General features: G+C 44.4%; 2 protein-coding genes across 2 annotated transcripts in view; both read right to left on the bottom strand.

The window, feature by feature from the left end:
* Positions 1-15,016, bottom strand: part of LOC104290097 (beta-crystallin B3-like) — a 369,903-nt gene that overhangs the window by 278,341 nt on the left and 76,546 nt on the right. The gene's annotated exons all lie outside the window — the stretch shown is intronic.
* Positions 1-15,016, bottom strand: part of ADRBK2 (adrenergic, beta, receptor kinase 2) — a 57,768-nt gene that overhangs the window by 16,587 nt on the left and 26,165 nt on the right. Inside the window, exons 4-9 of the mRNA XM_009889169.1 lie at positions 12,619-12,720; positions 11,290-11,364; positions 9,724-9,785; positions 8,547-8,598; positions 7,806-7,897; positions 4,926-5,025 (exon numbers count right to left, since the gene is read on the bottom strand). Coding sequence (XP_009887471.1) covers positions 4,926-5,025; positions 7,806-7,897; positions 8,547-8,598; positions 9,724-9,785; positions 11,290-11,364; positions 12,619-12,720 — 483 coding nt within the window. The remainder of the gene's footprint in view (positions 1-4,925; positions 5,026-7,805; positions 7,898-8,546; positions 8,599-9,723; positions 9,786-11,289; positions 11,365-12,618; positions 12,721-15,016) is intronic.

Consider the following 15,016-nt stretch of genomic DNA (forward strand, 5'->3'; position numbering starts at 1 on the left):
AGCTCCGGGGCGCGGTGGCCGTGGGCAGCGCGGTGGTGGCGGGAAAGGGAGGGGACGGTGACACTGCCCGGCACGGCTCGAGTGGGTTCATCCTTCCGCAAAACCACCTCAGGGTGGAATATAAAGCTTCGTATGCCCGGCTGCAGTCCCCAGCGACGCCCGCAGCCCATGGGCTGACCCTGCGCCGTGTTTCCCAGCTCTGCGGAACGCCGTGCCCGTCGCAACGCCCCGGGGAAGCACGCGTGGAAAAACGCCTCCCCGCTGCACGGCCCTGGAAATAAGGGCTACAGGCACGGCAGCATGGCACCTAACAAAAGATACCTCCTCTCGTCATAAACTGTGTACTGCAACTGCAGACGAGCGTAGCTACCGCTTAACTTCAGAACGAAAGCTTTAGTAGAATTATTAACTTAATTTTCTGAATCAACTGGATAACTCTAAAGTGTCCCCAGGCAGGCTTCCTAAAATCTTACAGCAATCTGTTTACCCAGAAGGACTTAGTGTTAGAATTTAAATACCACACATAGAAAAAATAAAAGGGTGTTTTTATACCAGAACATGGTATGCCTATATTTTTATGGATCTCATTTTTTAAAAGAAAACGTAACTGCAAATGTAAATGTGACGCATAATTCATTTTTGTGTGAGCCTTCCTAATTTAATCACTACCCTCACTGTTCAACCGAGAGAAGAAATGTAGTACTGTGATATTCTTCTGACACAAAAACCACTGCAAAAGAGTATTTTCCAGCACAAAACAAACAAACAAAAAAACCTATAGTTTTTTTTTTTAAATGAAACATAAAGCAATAAAGCAAATTTCGCAAGAGAGTAATCCTTTGTTGCAGTCAAGCTTCTGCTCTGAAAAAATAAGCGATCGTATGACAACAATGTGTGAATTAAGACTCCTTTAAAAACAGTTCCTCACACCCAAACAATCCTGGATTAAGTCCAAAACATTGTTGAAGACAAATTTCTGGTAATAAATAATGTGGAAGGAAAAAAAAATTAGAATAACTATAAAAAAAGTGTAGGAATGTAATATTTTAAAGACATTAGCACCCTAACAGTTTCTTCAGAAGGAAGACGTTGATTCTGACTCTTTCCTGTAACCCGAGCAGCCGGCTTTAAAGCACAACCACAGAAATGACCGCAAACGGGTAAAAAACGTGTTGAGAGCGCAGAGCAGCCGTGTAGCGTGTTCAACTGAAGAGCAGCTCTGTCCTGAGGGGTCTCGCTCACAAAGATGTGCAGGTCAACTCTTGAAACAGCGCACTGTTATCTGCCATTCCCCAGGATGTTTCTTCAAGTGACTACCAAGATTTGGGAATAGATTCCAGTTTTTTTGAGCGAACTCAAGACTCTTACAGATATTGGTACACGTGAAAACAAAGTACCTGTTCTTCTCAGAAATAAAATACTTGATCATTGCTCTCAGATATTTTATGGTTCAGCCTTTCCACTTTTGCTGTACCTTATATTTATCATCCATGAGGGAATCTCGAATCCAATATTTAGTCAAATTATCTCAAAAAGCGATGAGTAAAACAGCTTAACTGCCTAATTTTTTTGGAACGAGAGAACTAGAGGACACAGCAGAGCGCAGCCACAGCCCCGCAAGGCCCCTGGTCTTGAACAAGACTGGGGGAATGACCACCTCCTACCTGCCAGGGAAGGTTTTACTAAATAACCACTGCCTGCCACGCACAGCACCTTTTGGCAGATTGTTTTACGCACTCCATCAGCAGTGACGGTCTCGGTGATTTCAATCTTACCGTTTTCTAACATTAGGCAAATACGGCTATTACAGAAAATAATTTATTTTTTTCTTTTAATAGAAAGTAAAATATCCTCCCTACTATGCTCTCTTCTAAGAATTTCAAACTGCATTTCCAGCCACACGACTGAACATCTCTACGGGAGAGGCAGACAGGGCCTGCGGGGTGCAAAAGGGGCAACGCAGCCCTCGGCAGCAGTTCGTCCACGTTACACCAGTGGTCAGTGACCAGGCGAAGGCACCAACGGAGACCCCGAGTAATGCAGAACCCACCATTTGTGGCTCAAGGCAAAGCCAAGCAGCTCCCGGCGCACCGTAGAGGTGTCTGTTGCACTTCTGAGCCACGTCGGTTCAAAACGCTACCATGAAAAGCTGCTTTCACAAGGTGGCCACGATGTACTGAGATTTGGGAGCTCCCTATTGAATAAGTAGTTGCGAATGCCAAAATTTTAGGTGGATTAACAAAAATGATTACACAAACGTCTGTGTAATCTGCGCAGCTGTTATTATGTATTTTGCAGAGACATCTGGATTCCCAGTTAAATGACTAATTGTACTATGATGAACTTCCCAGTTCCATTTTGTTCCGGGCAGCACATAAATCCCGTCATTGGGGAAGGCACACGCCATTCAAACAGAACAGCTTACAGTCAGGAACGAAATGAATTATCTTATTCTACCCCTTTCAAACCTATTTAATTCTGCATATTCAAAACGCTGCAGCACCTCCTGCACCAGCAGGTGTACCTAACCTGAATGGGTAGCCTTTTGTACAAAATCTCTCTTTTCAAACCCTCTTTCAAATTTCTGAGAATCTAAAAGAAGTTACACTCTAATGAGCTGATGATCCTTAACGGAAAAAACAAATGGTTTGTCTCGCTTTTCTGTTGCTAAATGACTGGCTGTGCGCTGTCACCGAAGGAAACTCGCTCCACCATTAGCAGCCTTGTGAACAATTTTCTTTTCGAATCGCTAGACATGAAAATTCACATTCAGTACTGGAGCAACAGAATCACAAATTAAAGTTAATAGGACAATTATTACTAATTTTGCCTAGACTTCTTGTCTGGTCTCTGCTACAGAACTTCACCCCACTGCCCCTCGAGACTCCCGACACTTTTGGACTAGCCACAACTTACCTTTAGTGAAAAGAGTTAACTTGATTAAAAAGTCTAATTGCTACTTTTAAGATAAAAGAACAAAGAAATACTTTCCAATCGTTTTTCTGTCTTCATGCCGAAGCCAAGCGTGAACACGATTCTATGTTAAAGGAAATGCTCTGACTTTTCATTTCAGCGCACGCCTGCCCTTCTCCAGAGAAGGGCTGAGGCAGGGGAGGGGTTTCCAATGAAAGGCACAAGAAGAAATACCTCGTCCTGCCTTTGGAGCTTTTCAATAAGAAAAAAGTTCAACCTTACGATGAGACCTTGATGTGTAGCTTCCCTAGTTTCTGGTTTGGGATTTGCCTTACCAGGACAGCACAAAAAGTTCAAAAGCTGATCTTCAAGGGACAAAATGGCAATCAGCTTTCCCGTTCCGTCAATCTGCACAAGAGAGCATCTCACATGCCCGTTGTGAGGCTGAGAAGTACCAAGTCTTGTCCGATTCACAGTGTTTTCACTTGACAACAGAAGGGCACTGTTCAGCAATTAAGATTCTCTATTTGTAAGTAAGCCCTGAAAAACACGGCTCCATTATTTAAAGCCAAGTTTGCAGGAGACAAGGGCCACCACAGCACGGGCAGTTCTCCTGCAGCTGTGCGAAGTCCCAGCCCACCCGCGGGCCGAGGAGAGCCCAGCTTGAAGCTCGATCTGACCGACGTGTCCTGGTTTGAGGCGCAGGATCCCACAGCCGGAGGAGGTGGTGGAAGGGAGAGAGGTTAAAGAGAGCATCTGTCGTTCCTCTGGTGGCCAGCTCAGCCCAAACCACAACAGATGGGCTCCCTGAACAGCAGAAGACAGCAAGGATGCTGCGCGTGCGCTTAAAGGACAGAACGATGCTAAATGCATCACAAGTGGGATTTTTTTTAAAAACAAATCAGTATTTACTAACCCACCTGGGTAATGCAGAACCAAACCCAGGATTTACTTAGTCTTTGCGAGATACAGGTCTTATCTGAGAGCAGAGCACAGTGTTTGCTCTCTGCTGGCAGCAATCCTCCTGCCCCGCAGGTATTACACTATTCACACACCCCTTGCACCAGCCTAGAACAAAGCCACCCGCAATTCCTTCTCAGGCTTGAACTGCGCTGGGAAAAGGGGACGCCTTAACGCTGAGCTGCAAAACCGAATGTTTAATTCCTACACCACAACAGTCATGAGGAAAATTAACCTTTTTACCAGCATCACACGTAACCATGGCGACACAAGCCCGTTTCAAGTTGTGTTTAATGAGGACAGCGTACTCAGAGGCTCTGGCACTTCAAAGCCTGAAGCTGCCTGAGCACAACACCCCGTGGCCGCTGCCAAACTTCTCTTCTGCCGGTACCAAGCCATGGCCTGGTGAAAGCAATGCCAGTTGATTGCTTTTTATGTACGTTAGTGATACTTCTCATTTTCAATAGCCTTGCATGCTAGGTGGGCAGACTGACTCGGTACACCTTGAGAGGTACTCAGCTAAAGTACGTGAAAAAAAGAAACGGAAAAATTGGGTAAGCTAATATGAGAGTCACAGGAAAGGGAGGAAGAACAAGTAACTGCAGGTTTTTCTGAAGTAGCATCTTATAGTCTACAAAAGTGCTATGTAACTATAGCAGAAAAGGAAATTGCTTTACAAGACAGAATAATGTTTTGGAAAAGTTTCGGATATAAATACCTGAAAAAGGAATATTTAAAAAAACAGAAGGGGAAGAGGAGAAAGAAAGGCAAAGGGGTTGGGGAGAGATAGAATGAATTACCTAAGAAATGGGAATCTCCTCAAACCTCTTTAGATGAGATACCGATTTCTGTAAGCACCCAAACTGAAAAGCAAACTTCCTTCTCCATTCTTATTTCAGACGCAGTGCTAGAATCAGGGGGAAGGTGCTGGGGGGCGGTTTAACTTCTGCATGTCACACAACTGAATTGGTGGAATATGTACTATATGTAACAGTTTATACGTAATATGAAAGAAAAAAAAAAAAAAAGAATAAGAAATCAATGATACTTACTCCTGTACTGACAAGAGACAGCATAATTCTTTCATTTAAGGCTAATGTTTCTCCTTGCTTCATCTTGATTCTCTTCTTATCTAAACATTTCATTGCATACCTGAAAATATTAACTGTTCAGAAAAAGCACCAGAAAAAATTTCCTCCTATAGTCAGTATCATTCACTAGCAGTTATGCCATGCATATTTACAATATCCTGTAAGCAAGCTCTTTAAAGACTTAAAGCCAGTACTAAAAACATCATTACATGACTAAACAAGAAAACCTCCAAAATCTCACAGAACGAAAACATTTTCAAGAGAAGCCTCCTAACAGAGAAATGTGCTTTAACAAATAATGCTGTGTCCAAACAACCACAGTGACATAGGAATTACATATCATACGTTCATTTCTTAATACCTACAAGCAAGGATTTGCAGTTTGAATTAAATAACGAGACTCTGTTACGGTTCCATTTAATTCTAACGTTTTCAGCTCTACCAGGAAAGTAATATCTCGAACACATGCTGAGTTTTATATGTTATTTTTTTTAAGTTTTCTTTCTACTCAAAAAAAGGTCAGATATACACAAGAAAGCTTTTTTTAATCTTCTACCATCTGTATTGCACAAATTAATAAAATTTTGCTCAAAAAAGAGTGTTACCCTAACAACCATCGAACAAGAGCAGGATATAACAGAGTCTGGACATTTTTTCAAGACATTAGGTGAGCCTACTATTAGACACCAGCTCAGAAGGCCACGTGTGTTCCTCCACAGCAGATTTCGAGACATGGGCAACCACGGATTTTTAGGCCACTGGTTTTAAAATACGCTCAGGAAAACACCGTGTTACAGCACTGCATCAATGCTCATCAACTGCCTACACCGGGACAGCTCTGTACAGAACCGGGGCCTCGTGTCACCTTCCCTTCGCACCCCCTAAAAAAGCCACATCTTTCCTTGCCATGCATGTGTTGTGAGTCGGGGAAGAGTGAGCGTGAACACACTGGAATTTTACATTTGGGGAACAAGGACTATACGCACAGCACATGCTCTTGCTGAGGAGTCCGTAAATGATGACTGTAAGTAACGTTCCACATGCCACCCTTTGTTTATGCTTTGCCATCGCTGACCAGAGGGAAGGAGTGGGGCCGTTTACAGCTGACAGAAATCAAGGATCTCGGTCCTACATGGAGCTGCGTGCTCAAAACGCACCGCTACCCCCGCCGCCCTCCGGACTGCTTTCTGCATCGTACTTCTGGCCCCTATTTAGACATCCCTAAAGGAGGTGATGTGAAAGAAGCCTCGGGTGTATCTTTGTGGGTTAGTGAAACACCGATGGCAGTTACCTTGGAGGGGTGGCTTCCCACGCTCCTTGCAGGCAGTAAGTGCAGCAGAGGCAGCCATCTAGAGTGGACGGGATCTGGATTAGGGATGGGTAAACAGGTTTGGATTAAGAAAGAACTAAACCAAACCTCTACCCAGAAACTGAACCTAATCTAAAGTTTTGCTTCAAATTTGAAGAAGGTTGTTTTTTCCCACATTTCACTTCCCTTCACTCTATTTATATCTAATAAAAACTGCCCTTCGCTTCCCTTGCTAGTCCCAAGGCTTATCCACCTCCTGCCAGAGCAAAACTCAGACATGAAAACGACTGGGAATCTGAGAACTACCTCTTCGGGGTGGATGTCCACCTAGTGTGGCTCAGCCTAAAGAAAACGTTTATTTTGTACATGGACAAACTAACAAATTGTACATGGACAAAAAAGGACCAAAGCAAGAATAAAGACAGTACTGTTAGTAACCGTATTAATAGAAATCCTTAAGGTCACCGCAAAAATACTGAGCATGATAGCAACATTAAGATGTCTTCCACTTGTTAACAGCTCAGAAGTTGATTATCATCAAGGACGCCAAGCACACACAATTGACAGTGAAGCCAGTAACTGCAGAGACTTGGCACTTCAAACGCGGCAGGCTTACTCAGAAGAGAAATGCTTAAGGATGGTCCCTGGGCTAAAATTGTCAGGAGAAAAGCAAGATGAAAGGGGAGGGTGGGGTGCAAATATATAAATAAATAGATATTGAGAACAATTTGTTAAATCAATGCCCAGACGTTCAAAACAGGACATAATGGGACAATTATGCCTAGAGACTGAAATCTGCTGATTAGGAGAAGTGTGCAAATGGTAAGACCAGAAAAAGAAAAAAACCAGATAGGGTTGATCTTGGAGTTCCCACCGAGAGCTCTGCTAAACAGAAGTTCAACACTGGAACTATATTCTTCCAAATGTAAGCAAGGATCACTGCTTTCGCCAGTGAAACACGCTCAGCAGGGCAGAAACGTATGGAATCATGCAAACCTCAGATACCACAGTCAGAATCTGCCCAGGCACGACCCGGCAGGCTGGAGAGCACCGAGGTGGGGCTCCCGGGTCATCCTCCGACCCCGCGCCAGCACCAGCTACGTGCCGCACGGTGCTGCGAGGAGAGCAACCTTCAGCAGCGGAGAGGTGATGCCTCACACAATCACCACGATGTCCACTAGAACATCGCTCTGCACCGTCAGGCTCTGATCCAGGAAATCATTTAAGCACATACTTAATTTTAAACACGTGTGCGGTCTCCATTTATTTTGACAAGACCATTGAAATGAAGGATGTGCTTACGAGCTCCGCTAGACTGCAGCCCCACTGCATGGCACGGAACAGCATCAAGTATCACACCAAGCTTAAAGATGACCCAAAAATCAGAACCTCTTGGGATAAAATTTAATTACAAAGAACTACACAGTAACGTGACGCCACTTTCCAGTGATTTTGTAAGAAATGACTGGAAGCATTTCCTTACTAGTTCAGAGTTTACAATTACCTCTAAAATCAAGTGTGTCTATACTCACATTTTTCCAGTGTCTGCTTTTCTGCAGCCGTACACTTCACCAAATCCCCCTCTTCCTATTATTCTATGTACACTAAAATCATTCATGGTCAGCTGTAAATGAAAAAAACAAAAGAAAATGAAATCAGACTTCATATTTCAGTACTAAAAAGCTTACAGTAAAAATATCTAAATAACCTATTAATGCGTTAAGATATTTAATTACTGTAATTCATAAAGCATTTATTGTTTTGGAAGAAGGAGCCTCTCGCTGTTTACATCTCAAGGTACTTGCAAGCGCTACAGTCTGAAGTACAAACAAGAGGAATGAGACTGTCGCTGCCAAAGACGGACAGTCTCATTCAGACTGCGGTCTGCAGAGAGGAGGGCTATTTCTGCGGGCAAAGCTGTAACAGAGCAGCGCAGAGGGACAAAAGCAGAGGCCGAGGTACGGGGTGCCGGGGACACCGGCAGAACCCTCCGGGAAAAGGGGACAGACGGTGGCTGGGGCTGACACAGAGACGCAATTCTGGCAGCTCGGTTTCTTTCAGCCATTATAAAAATCAAAAAGCTGTTACAGCCAGACAGGCAGAAGGGCCGGCCAGAAAGGAACGGTTCGGACTGGACGCCTACGGATAGCAGAGCAGATCAGTAACGTTCACTGTACTCTTTAATAAGGCCTTTTCAGAAGCAGTATTCAAAACTGAACATTTTCCTTCCTCCATCAGCCTTTGACAAGATAAATATACTTGTAAGTACTTACATGAATATTTAGTTCTACGTTTTTCCATTGACAGAATCTAGTAAACTTGTCACTGTAGGAAAAAAAGTTTAAAAGTTGTCTGAGACTACTGTGTAAAGTATTACCGAAAACGTCAAGACTCCGACGTTTAAAATAAAGTTTGCGCTAGGGCGTGTTGCGATATTTATTAAATGACAGCCTTCCTTTCAAACGATTGTAATCTTACCCCCACCAAGAAAAACAATTACTAGGCAGCGCACACTTAATATTTTACATCCTTGTAAGAGAAAGATACCAGATAACCTTACCCCTGTAATTGTAAGTGCTGAGTACCTCCTCACATCCCTCTCAGACGGTTTTTAATTTTTAAAAACAACTAAGTTTGGAACTAACAAACATTTAAATTACATAAAGAGAAAGATAATTATAAGAAAACAGAGGCGGCTCGATTTATGTTAATGAACCTCCGTATACCCCAAGGAACATTTTAAACTCATTTCTTCTTAAAATAGGAAAAACATCAATAACACCACAAGCTGCTGCCAAAAAAATCCCAACAACCAACCAGTTTCTCATTTCTACATAAATAATTAAGTATTTCTTTTCGGAGTAAGAAATAACAGTCCTATGGAGGCGTTTCTCCAAGCGTCTCGGTTTGAGTGCAGAGCACCACCGCAGCGTTTTACACGGTGCGTCTGGCGGTGGCTGGTGAGAGCCACGCTCCGCCGACCCCGCGGCCCCGGCAGCGCGTCAGGGTGCCCAGGGCTGCCCCGCTGCGCCAGGGCCACCCCTCCGGCTCCTCACGGCACCCCTTCTGCTTAACTGCAAGGTGTCCAGATACAACCCAGTCTGGATCCTTCAGTCACACACGAGAGACGGTTACTCAGGAGCACATCCCACAGGAACGTAGTTCCGCATATTTAAACCTTTAAGGTTTAAACTTTTTTAAACTTTAAGCTCTAGCTGCAATCTGTTATTACTGCTACACGGAGCAGCAGAAAAACCTCTCATCTTGACAATTTTTTCACTTGTGCATCCTGACATGAATCACGATATACAACAAGCTGGTCGTTTGCAGAAGCTTGCTGATAATACACTATTAATTAAATGAAGTTTACTTAACATTTTTAGCCTTATACTTAAGGCACCTGGCTTCCTGCCACATTAGGGAAAAAGTTCAGATATGTCACGTTCATACCTTTCCATAAATTTCTGAAATATTTTTCCTCGGAGGCTATCACAAATTTCTTCTATATATGGCTAAAAAAGGGTTAAGAAACACAATTAGTATTTAAGCACACAATAAACTGTTTCTGCAATACTACCATTGCACACACCTCGCGTTGGCCCTACATAACCACAGCGTTTGCTGCGTTTTCCTTGAAGAACGCCCCATGAAGCATTTAAGCTCCATTTAGCTTTTGGAACATGAGCTGGTGCGCTAAAGTCAAACAGGGAGTATTCTCATGAGCTAGAAAACCTTAAATGTTTGCCTCGGGGGGGTGCACACAAATCCTGTGTACGGCACCTGCCTACGGAGAGCACGGCTGACGAAACGATGTCAGTACGGTTCTTTGTTTCAAATACACTGAAATACAGTACATGGCCACTCCCGCGGAGTCTGCGCTTCCCAGAGCCGCGGCCACGCTTCAGCTTGTCGGCACTTCTCTCCTCCCTGTCCTTACTAAGAAACCTGCTCCTTCGGTTCCCGAGTGACTTTTTCGAGGGAAATACTTTCTCCTGATGTGTGCTCGCATGCAGCGACCTCCAATCCCAATTAGCGGCGAGATATAACTCAAGCAACGGAGTTGTCAATTTGTCAGTTCATCTAATTGCGACATTATAAACAGTTCACTGAGCAGTACGAAAAATCAAGCCAGGGCAATCTTCACGTTCTTGCAATATGTAAAAAAATGCAAGATTTAATTCAAAGACATATCAGCTTATAAACACTCCCACTATTGATGAGGTTCACTGTGTGCAAAACCACAGCGGTCTCACGCACCTACCTACAAAAGTCAGCATATATCTGAACTTCTTGTCTCGTGACAATGCACATTAGAGTTGTAACACAAGAAAGATTTTATTCCTCATTATTTTCTAAAGTAAATAACAACACAAAAGATGTGTCATTTCGCAAACGAGCCAGGATACCAATTATTTTTATATTCAAATGGCAGATATGCAAATCCTATACTTTCTTGTAACAATTCAGAATTTTAGAAAGTTTTTAAAAAACACCGTAATTTTAATGGTGCAGAAACTCCGCTTTAGAAAGGTAACTTTTAACTGGATTTTGTCTTGCGGAGAGACAGAAAAACATGCGAGATGGCACAAACGCTTAATTCCACACCATCGTCAACGAGAAATTAATATACCTTAAAATTAAAGGCAAAATGTTTTCAGAGATTTCACATTACTGAAACATTAAGGCAATTTCTCCACTCTGCAGTTTGGTTTATCCTGGCAGGATGTGAAGTGATTTACTCTAAATTATTTAATGACTTAAAATTACTTAAATTTAAAACTATTCTGCTCGTATACCAAGGTACAGGTTGCTTTCATAAACGTGCTTTAAAATATTTCAGATGAGAATAGTAATTTGTAATTTTTATTTGACTCAGAAAAGCATGCTAATACCACTGTTACAGCAAAGAGTATGTACCAATACCATTTTATTCCGCCTCCTTAAATAATACGCACAGAGTCACTTAATGTCAAAGAAGCGAAGAAAACTTGAACATTCAGACTGTCTCAACCTCACCTGAAAAAGGCTGGCGGGCACTTGTTTCTTGGCTAAATGTGTCTGTACGTGATCTACAGCTTGTTTTGAAAAAGGCTTTTGAAAAAGAAAAAGAAAGATTTCAAACAGTTGGAAACGTCAGAAGCTTCATTTAAAGTCTACAGCGTCATTGGTCTTTTCAGCATACGAAAAATAGGCACACTTCAGAACGAAGGCAGCGCAGCTTCCCACCGCGCGACTGTCACACATGGAGATCCACCCAGCAAAATAATTACTCTAAAGCGGGAAGGCCGGAGAGGGGAAGATGAGGAGGAGGGAGGTGAAGATAAACGGGCTGCATGATGCTCCTTTAACGCATTAATGAAAATCCCATAGATGGGGAGAGCTCCAGAGACAGAAGTAGACATGGACTTTTTAGCAGCAGACTTCTACTTTGGGGAGTAGAATGGACTTTTCAGCACTACAGAACCAGTCACGCACGCTTCACAAAAAATTACTTTGACCCTTCTCCCACAGAACCACACCACTAGGGTAAAAGGCCCTGCAAATTCTTCTTTAAGATAAGAGCAAATGAGACTTAAATACAGCTCAACGGGCCAAAACTTCAGCTGGAGGAGATGTGTGATTTCACTGACTTTACCGAAGCTGCATCTGTCACAACGCGGCCCCACGCCTTTGACTTACCGTGTTGCAGCTAAAACGTGTATTGGCTCTAGTATGGTATGAAAGACTGCTTTACAACCAAAATAATAATGATAATAATAATAATAATATCCTTCTGTGATCATTTTTAGACAAAATCTCAACCTTTACTCCAAGTTTTCAGAGACACCACCAAAGTTCAACACCCAAACTGTCCCGCAGAGCCCCCAGCAACTCGCATTTCTTTGCGTTTTTGGGGGCAGGGTTGTTGCTGGGTTGGAGGGGGGTTGATTAATGTATATATATGTGCATGTATGTATACATACAAACTGCACTCATTATCGTTTAAAATAGAGATTTAGTTTAAAGAAATATAAACCAGATAAATCTCCAAGTATTTCTTTTGCGTACCACCAAGTTTAATAAAAATTGGCACACACCACCAATCGTTACATCTGATCGCTGAAAAAAACAAAAAAAAACAAAGCAAAAAGCATGCTGAACCCAGCCAAAGCCAGTCCCACGGACTGCAAACGGAAGTCCACGGCACTACGACTATTTGTAGGAACAATTCCTTCAGCAATAGTCTTTAATTGTTCTTTGAATGAAATAGCGGTTAGTTTTGAAACTGCGGTTATTTTGAATTATGGCTGCTGTCAAGCTGCTCAAGTAAGGCAAAGAACAGAGGGAAATTTGGGTGATACACACGTGTGAACAGGAGAGGAGCTCCTTCATTATGTACGTATCATAAATCTGCCGACTTCGGGTCATGCGCTCATCCTCAGAATCCAGTTTCTCGTATTCTTTTATCTGCAACACAAGAGAGAAGGATGCATTAGGTGAGCACATTTCTAATGACTTTACACTCAACTTAGTAAAAACAAGACTTTGGGTGAAGTTTTATACTACTTTATCATTTTCTTAATTAATACAAAGAGAAACCACCTGCAATACCGTAGTTATAGCTGACCTTTGATTTCCCTCCCATCTTTTTCTGCAAGGAAACCGATTTGCTTAAAATTTCTACGAAGCTCTGTTTTCCAAGATGTGAAGAGGGCTGAGCTAAAGCAGCGTGTTTCCCTCCATCTCCATGTGCGAGATGCAGAAGGCGCCTGTGGGAAGGGACCGGTCCCGGCAGAGCGCAGAGCACGAGCCGCGCAGACATTACTGAAGGTTCCCTTCCCCTCTGCTCCGCTCAGGGACGGAGAGCACCGGCCTCGCTCCTCTAACACTCAAGAGCGCTGACCCCTCGCTAAGATTATTTGGCTCGATGCTCTGGACTACCCACAGCACACCAACACCCGCTCCAGCGCCATCACAGCGCCTTACGTACAGGTGTCCCAGCGAGAATGTTGAGCACATTTCAGAATGTTCAGGTTCAGCCACATGGGGAATCTGAATCCTGAAGATGGTCAGAAAGACGGTTTCACAAAATATACCAAGTTTCTTCAGGTGTGATAGAGGAGGTTGGCGTGTTCCAGCACCAACCCCACACAGTTTACGTACAGAACAAAACCTGATAACTGGTTCCAGAAAAAAAAAGAAACTCATCAAGTTCAAGGGTCCTTTGGAGCGTATTCAGGAAAAGAGCTCTTCCAGGATTGGCAGAACATAAAAACTGTACAAGATCTTTAGAGCCAAGTCTCAGCTCTCAGTGTTGGACCTTCTCGGGATCAGCCCGTGAGGACCCAGTGTCCGGATAAATGGAAGTGTGCAGATGTGCTCGAGAGCCCTACACCAACTTGGGAAAACTGGAGTAGAGTAAGAGCCTGCTGGATCTCATCCAGTGCCCGTCTGAGAAGGGACAGGCCACCGCAGGGCTGGCTGTGCTTTCAGCCTACAGAACGAGCCCTCCGCCACCGGCAGAGCAGAGCATCTCCTCCTCCCCGGGCAGGGAGGACACGTCGCCTCCAGGGACACGCACGGCTCCGCCGCTCCTGCCAGCCACGCTTTAACAGCAAGAGCAGCACCAGGGGTAACAGAGGGCACGTCACGGAGGACTTTTAAAAGTAAGGATTTTTTTAAAAAATAGTGTTTTGCCTGTGTGTCACAAAATGTAAAAGGAGGCTGCTCCTTTTACAGGATGAGCTGTACTTCACAGCCCTTGCCCGGGTCTCCGCGTGACAAACGCAGACCGATCGATCTCTGAAGGTGGAACACCCTCATTACACTCGCTACTTTTTCCAGCTGTAGTCCTCTTGTTTGCTGACTACGATAAGGCAACAGTTCCACCACGATCTGCCATCTGTGACTACTTCCCCCTTGGTACCACTTTATAATTAAAATGATTCAAAACATCTTTGCCAAAGAAATATTTTTTAATTAATGCAAAGCCGCAAAATAATTAGAAGTACAGGAGGAAGCCCGATGCATATCATATTGTCTTACCTGAACGCAACCCCCTGCCCTTCAACATCTATTGTATGAACCCCTGTAAGTGCACCCAAAGCGGAGGGGTCTCTTGGCACAGCCCCCCACCCGCGCTGGCACCAGCTCAGTGTCTCTCCCACCCGCCTCTGCAGGGCGCTTTCTAACCAAAGCCCCTTGGTTTCATAAAGCTTTGGAGAACAGGACAGCAGGTGACAGTGGGATTGGGCGCACCCTCAGCAAGTTTGCCGATGATACCGAGCTGTGTGGAGTGGTTGACACGCTGTGGGGGAGGGATGCCATCCAGAGGGACCCGGACAGGCTGGAGAGGTGGGCCCGTGTGAACCTCATGAGGATCAACCAGGCCAAGGCCAAGGTCCTGCACGTGGGTGGGGGCAATCCCAAGCACAACTCCAGGCTGGGCGGAGGATGGCTGGAGAGCAGCCCTGAGGAGAAGGACTTGGGGGTGTTGGTGGATGAGAAGCTCAACATGAGCTGGCAATGGGCGATCGCAGCCCAGAAGGCCAACCGTATCCTGGGCTGCATCCCCAGCAGTGTGGCCAGCAGGGCGAGGGGGGGATTCTGCCCCTCTGCTCCGCTCTGGGGAGACCCCACCTGGAGTACTGCGTCCAGCTCTGGGGGTCCCCAACATAGGAAAGACATGGGCCTGCTGGGTTCCAGAGGAGGCCATGAAGATGCTGGGAGGGCTGGAGCCCCTCTGCTGGGAGGACAGGCTGGG

This window comes from Charadrius vociferus, unplaced genomic scaffold, assembly GCF_000708025.1.
Source record: "Charadrius vociferus isolate BGI_N301 unplaced genomic scaffold, ASM70802v2 scaffold567, whole genome shotgun sequence".
Classification (NCBI taxonomy): Eukaryota; Metazoa; Chordata; class Aves; order Charadriiformes; family Charadriidae; genus Charadrius; species Charadrius vociferus.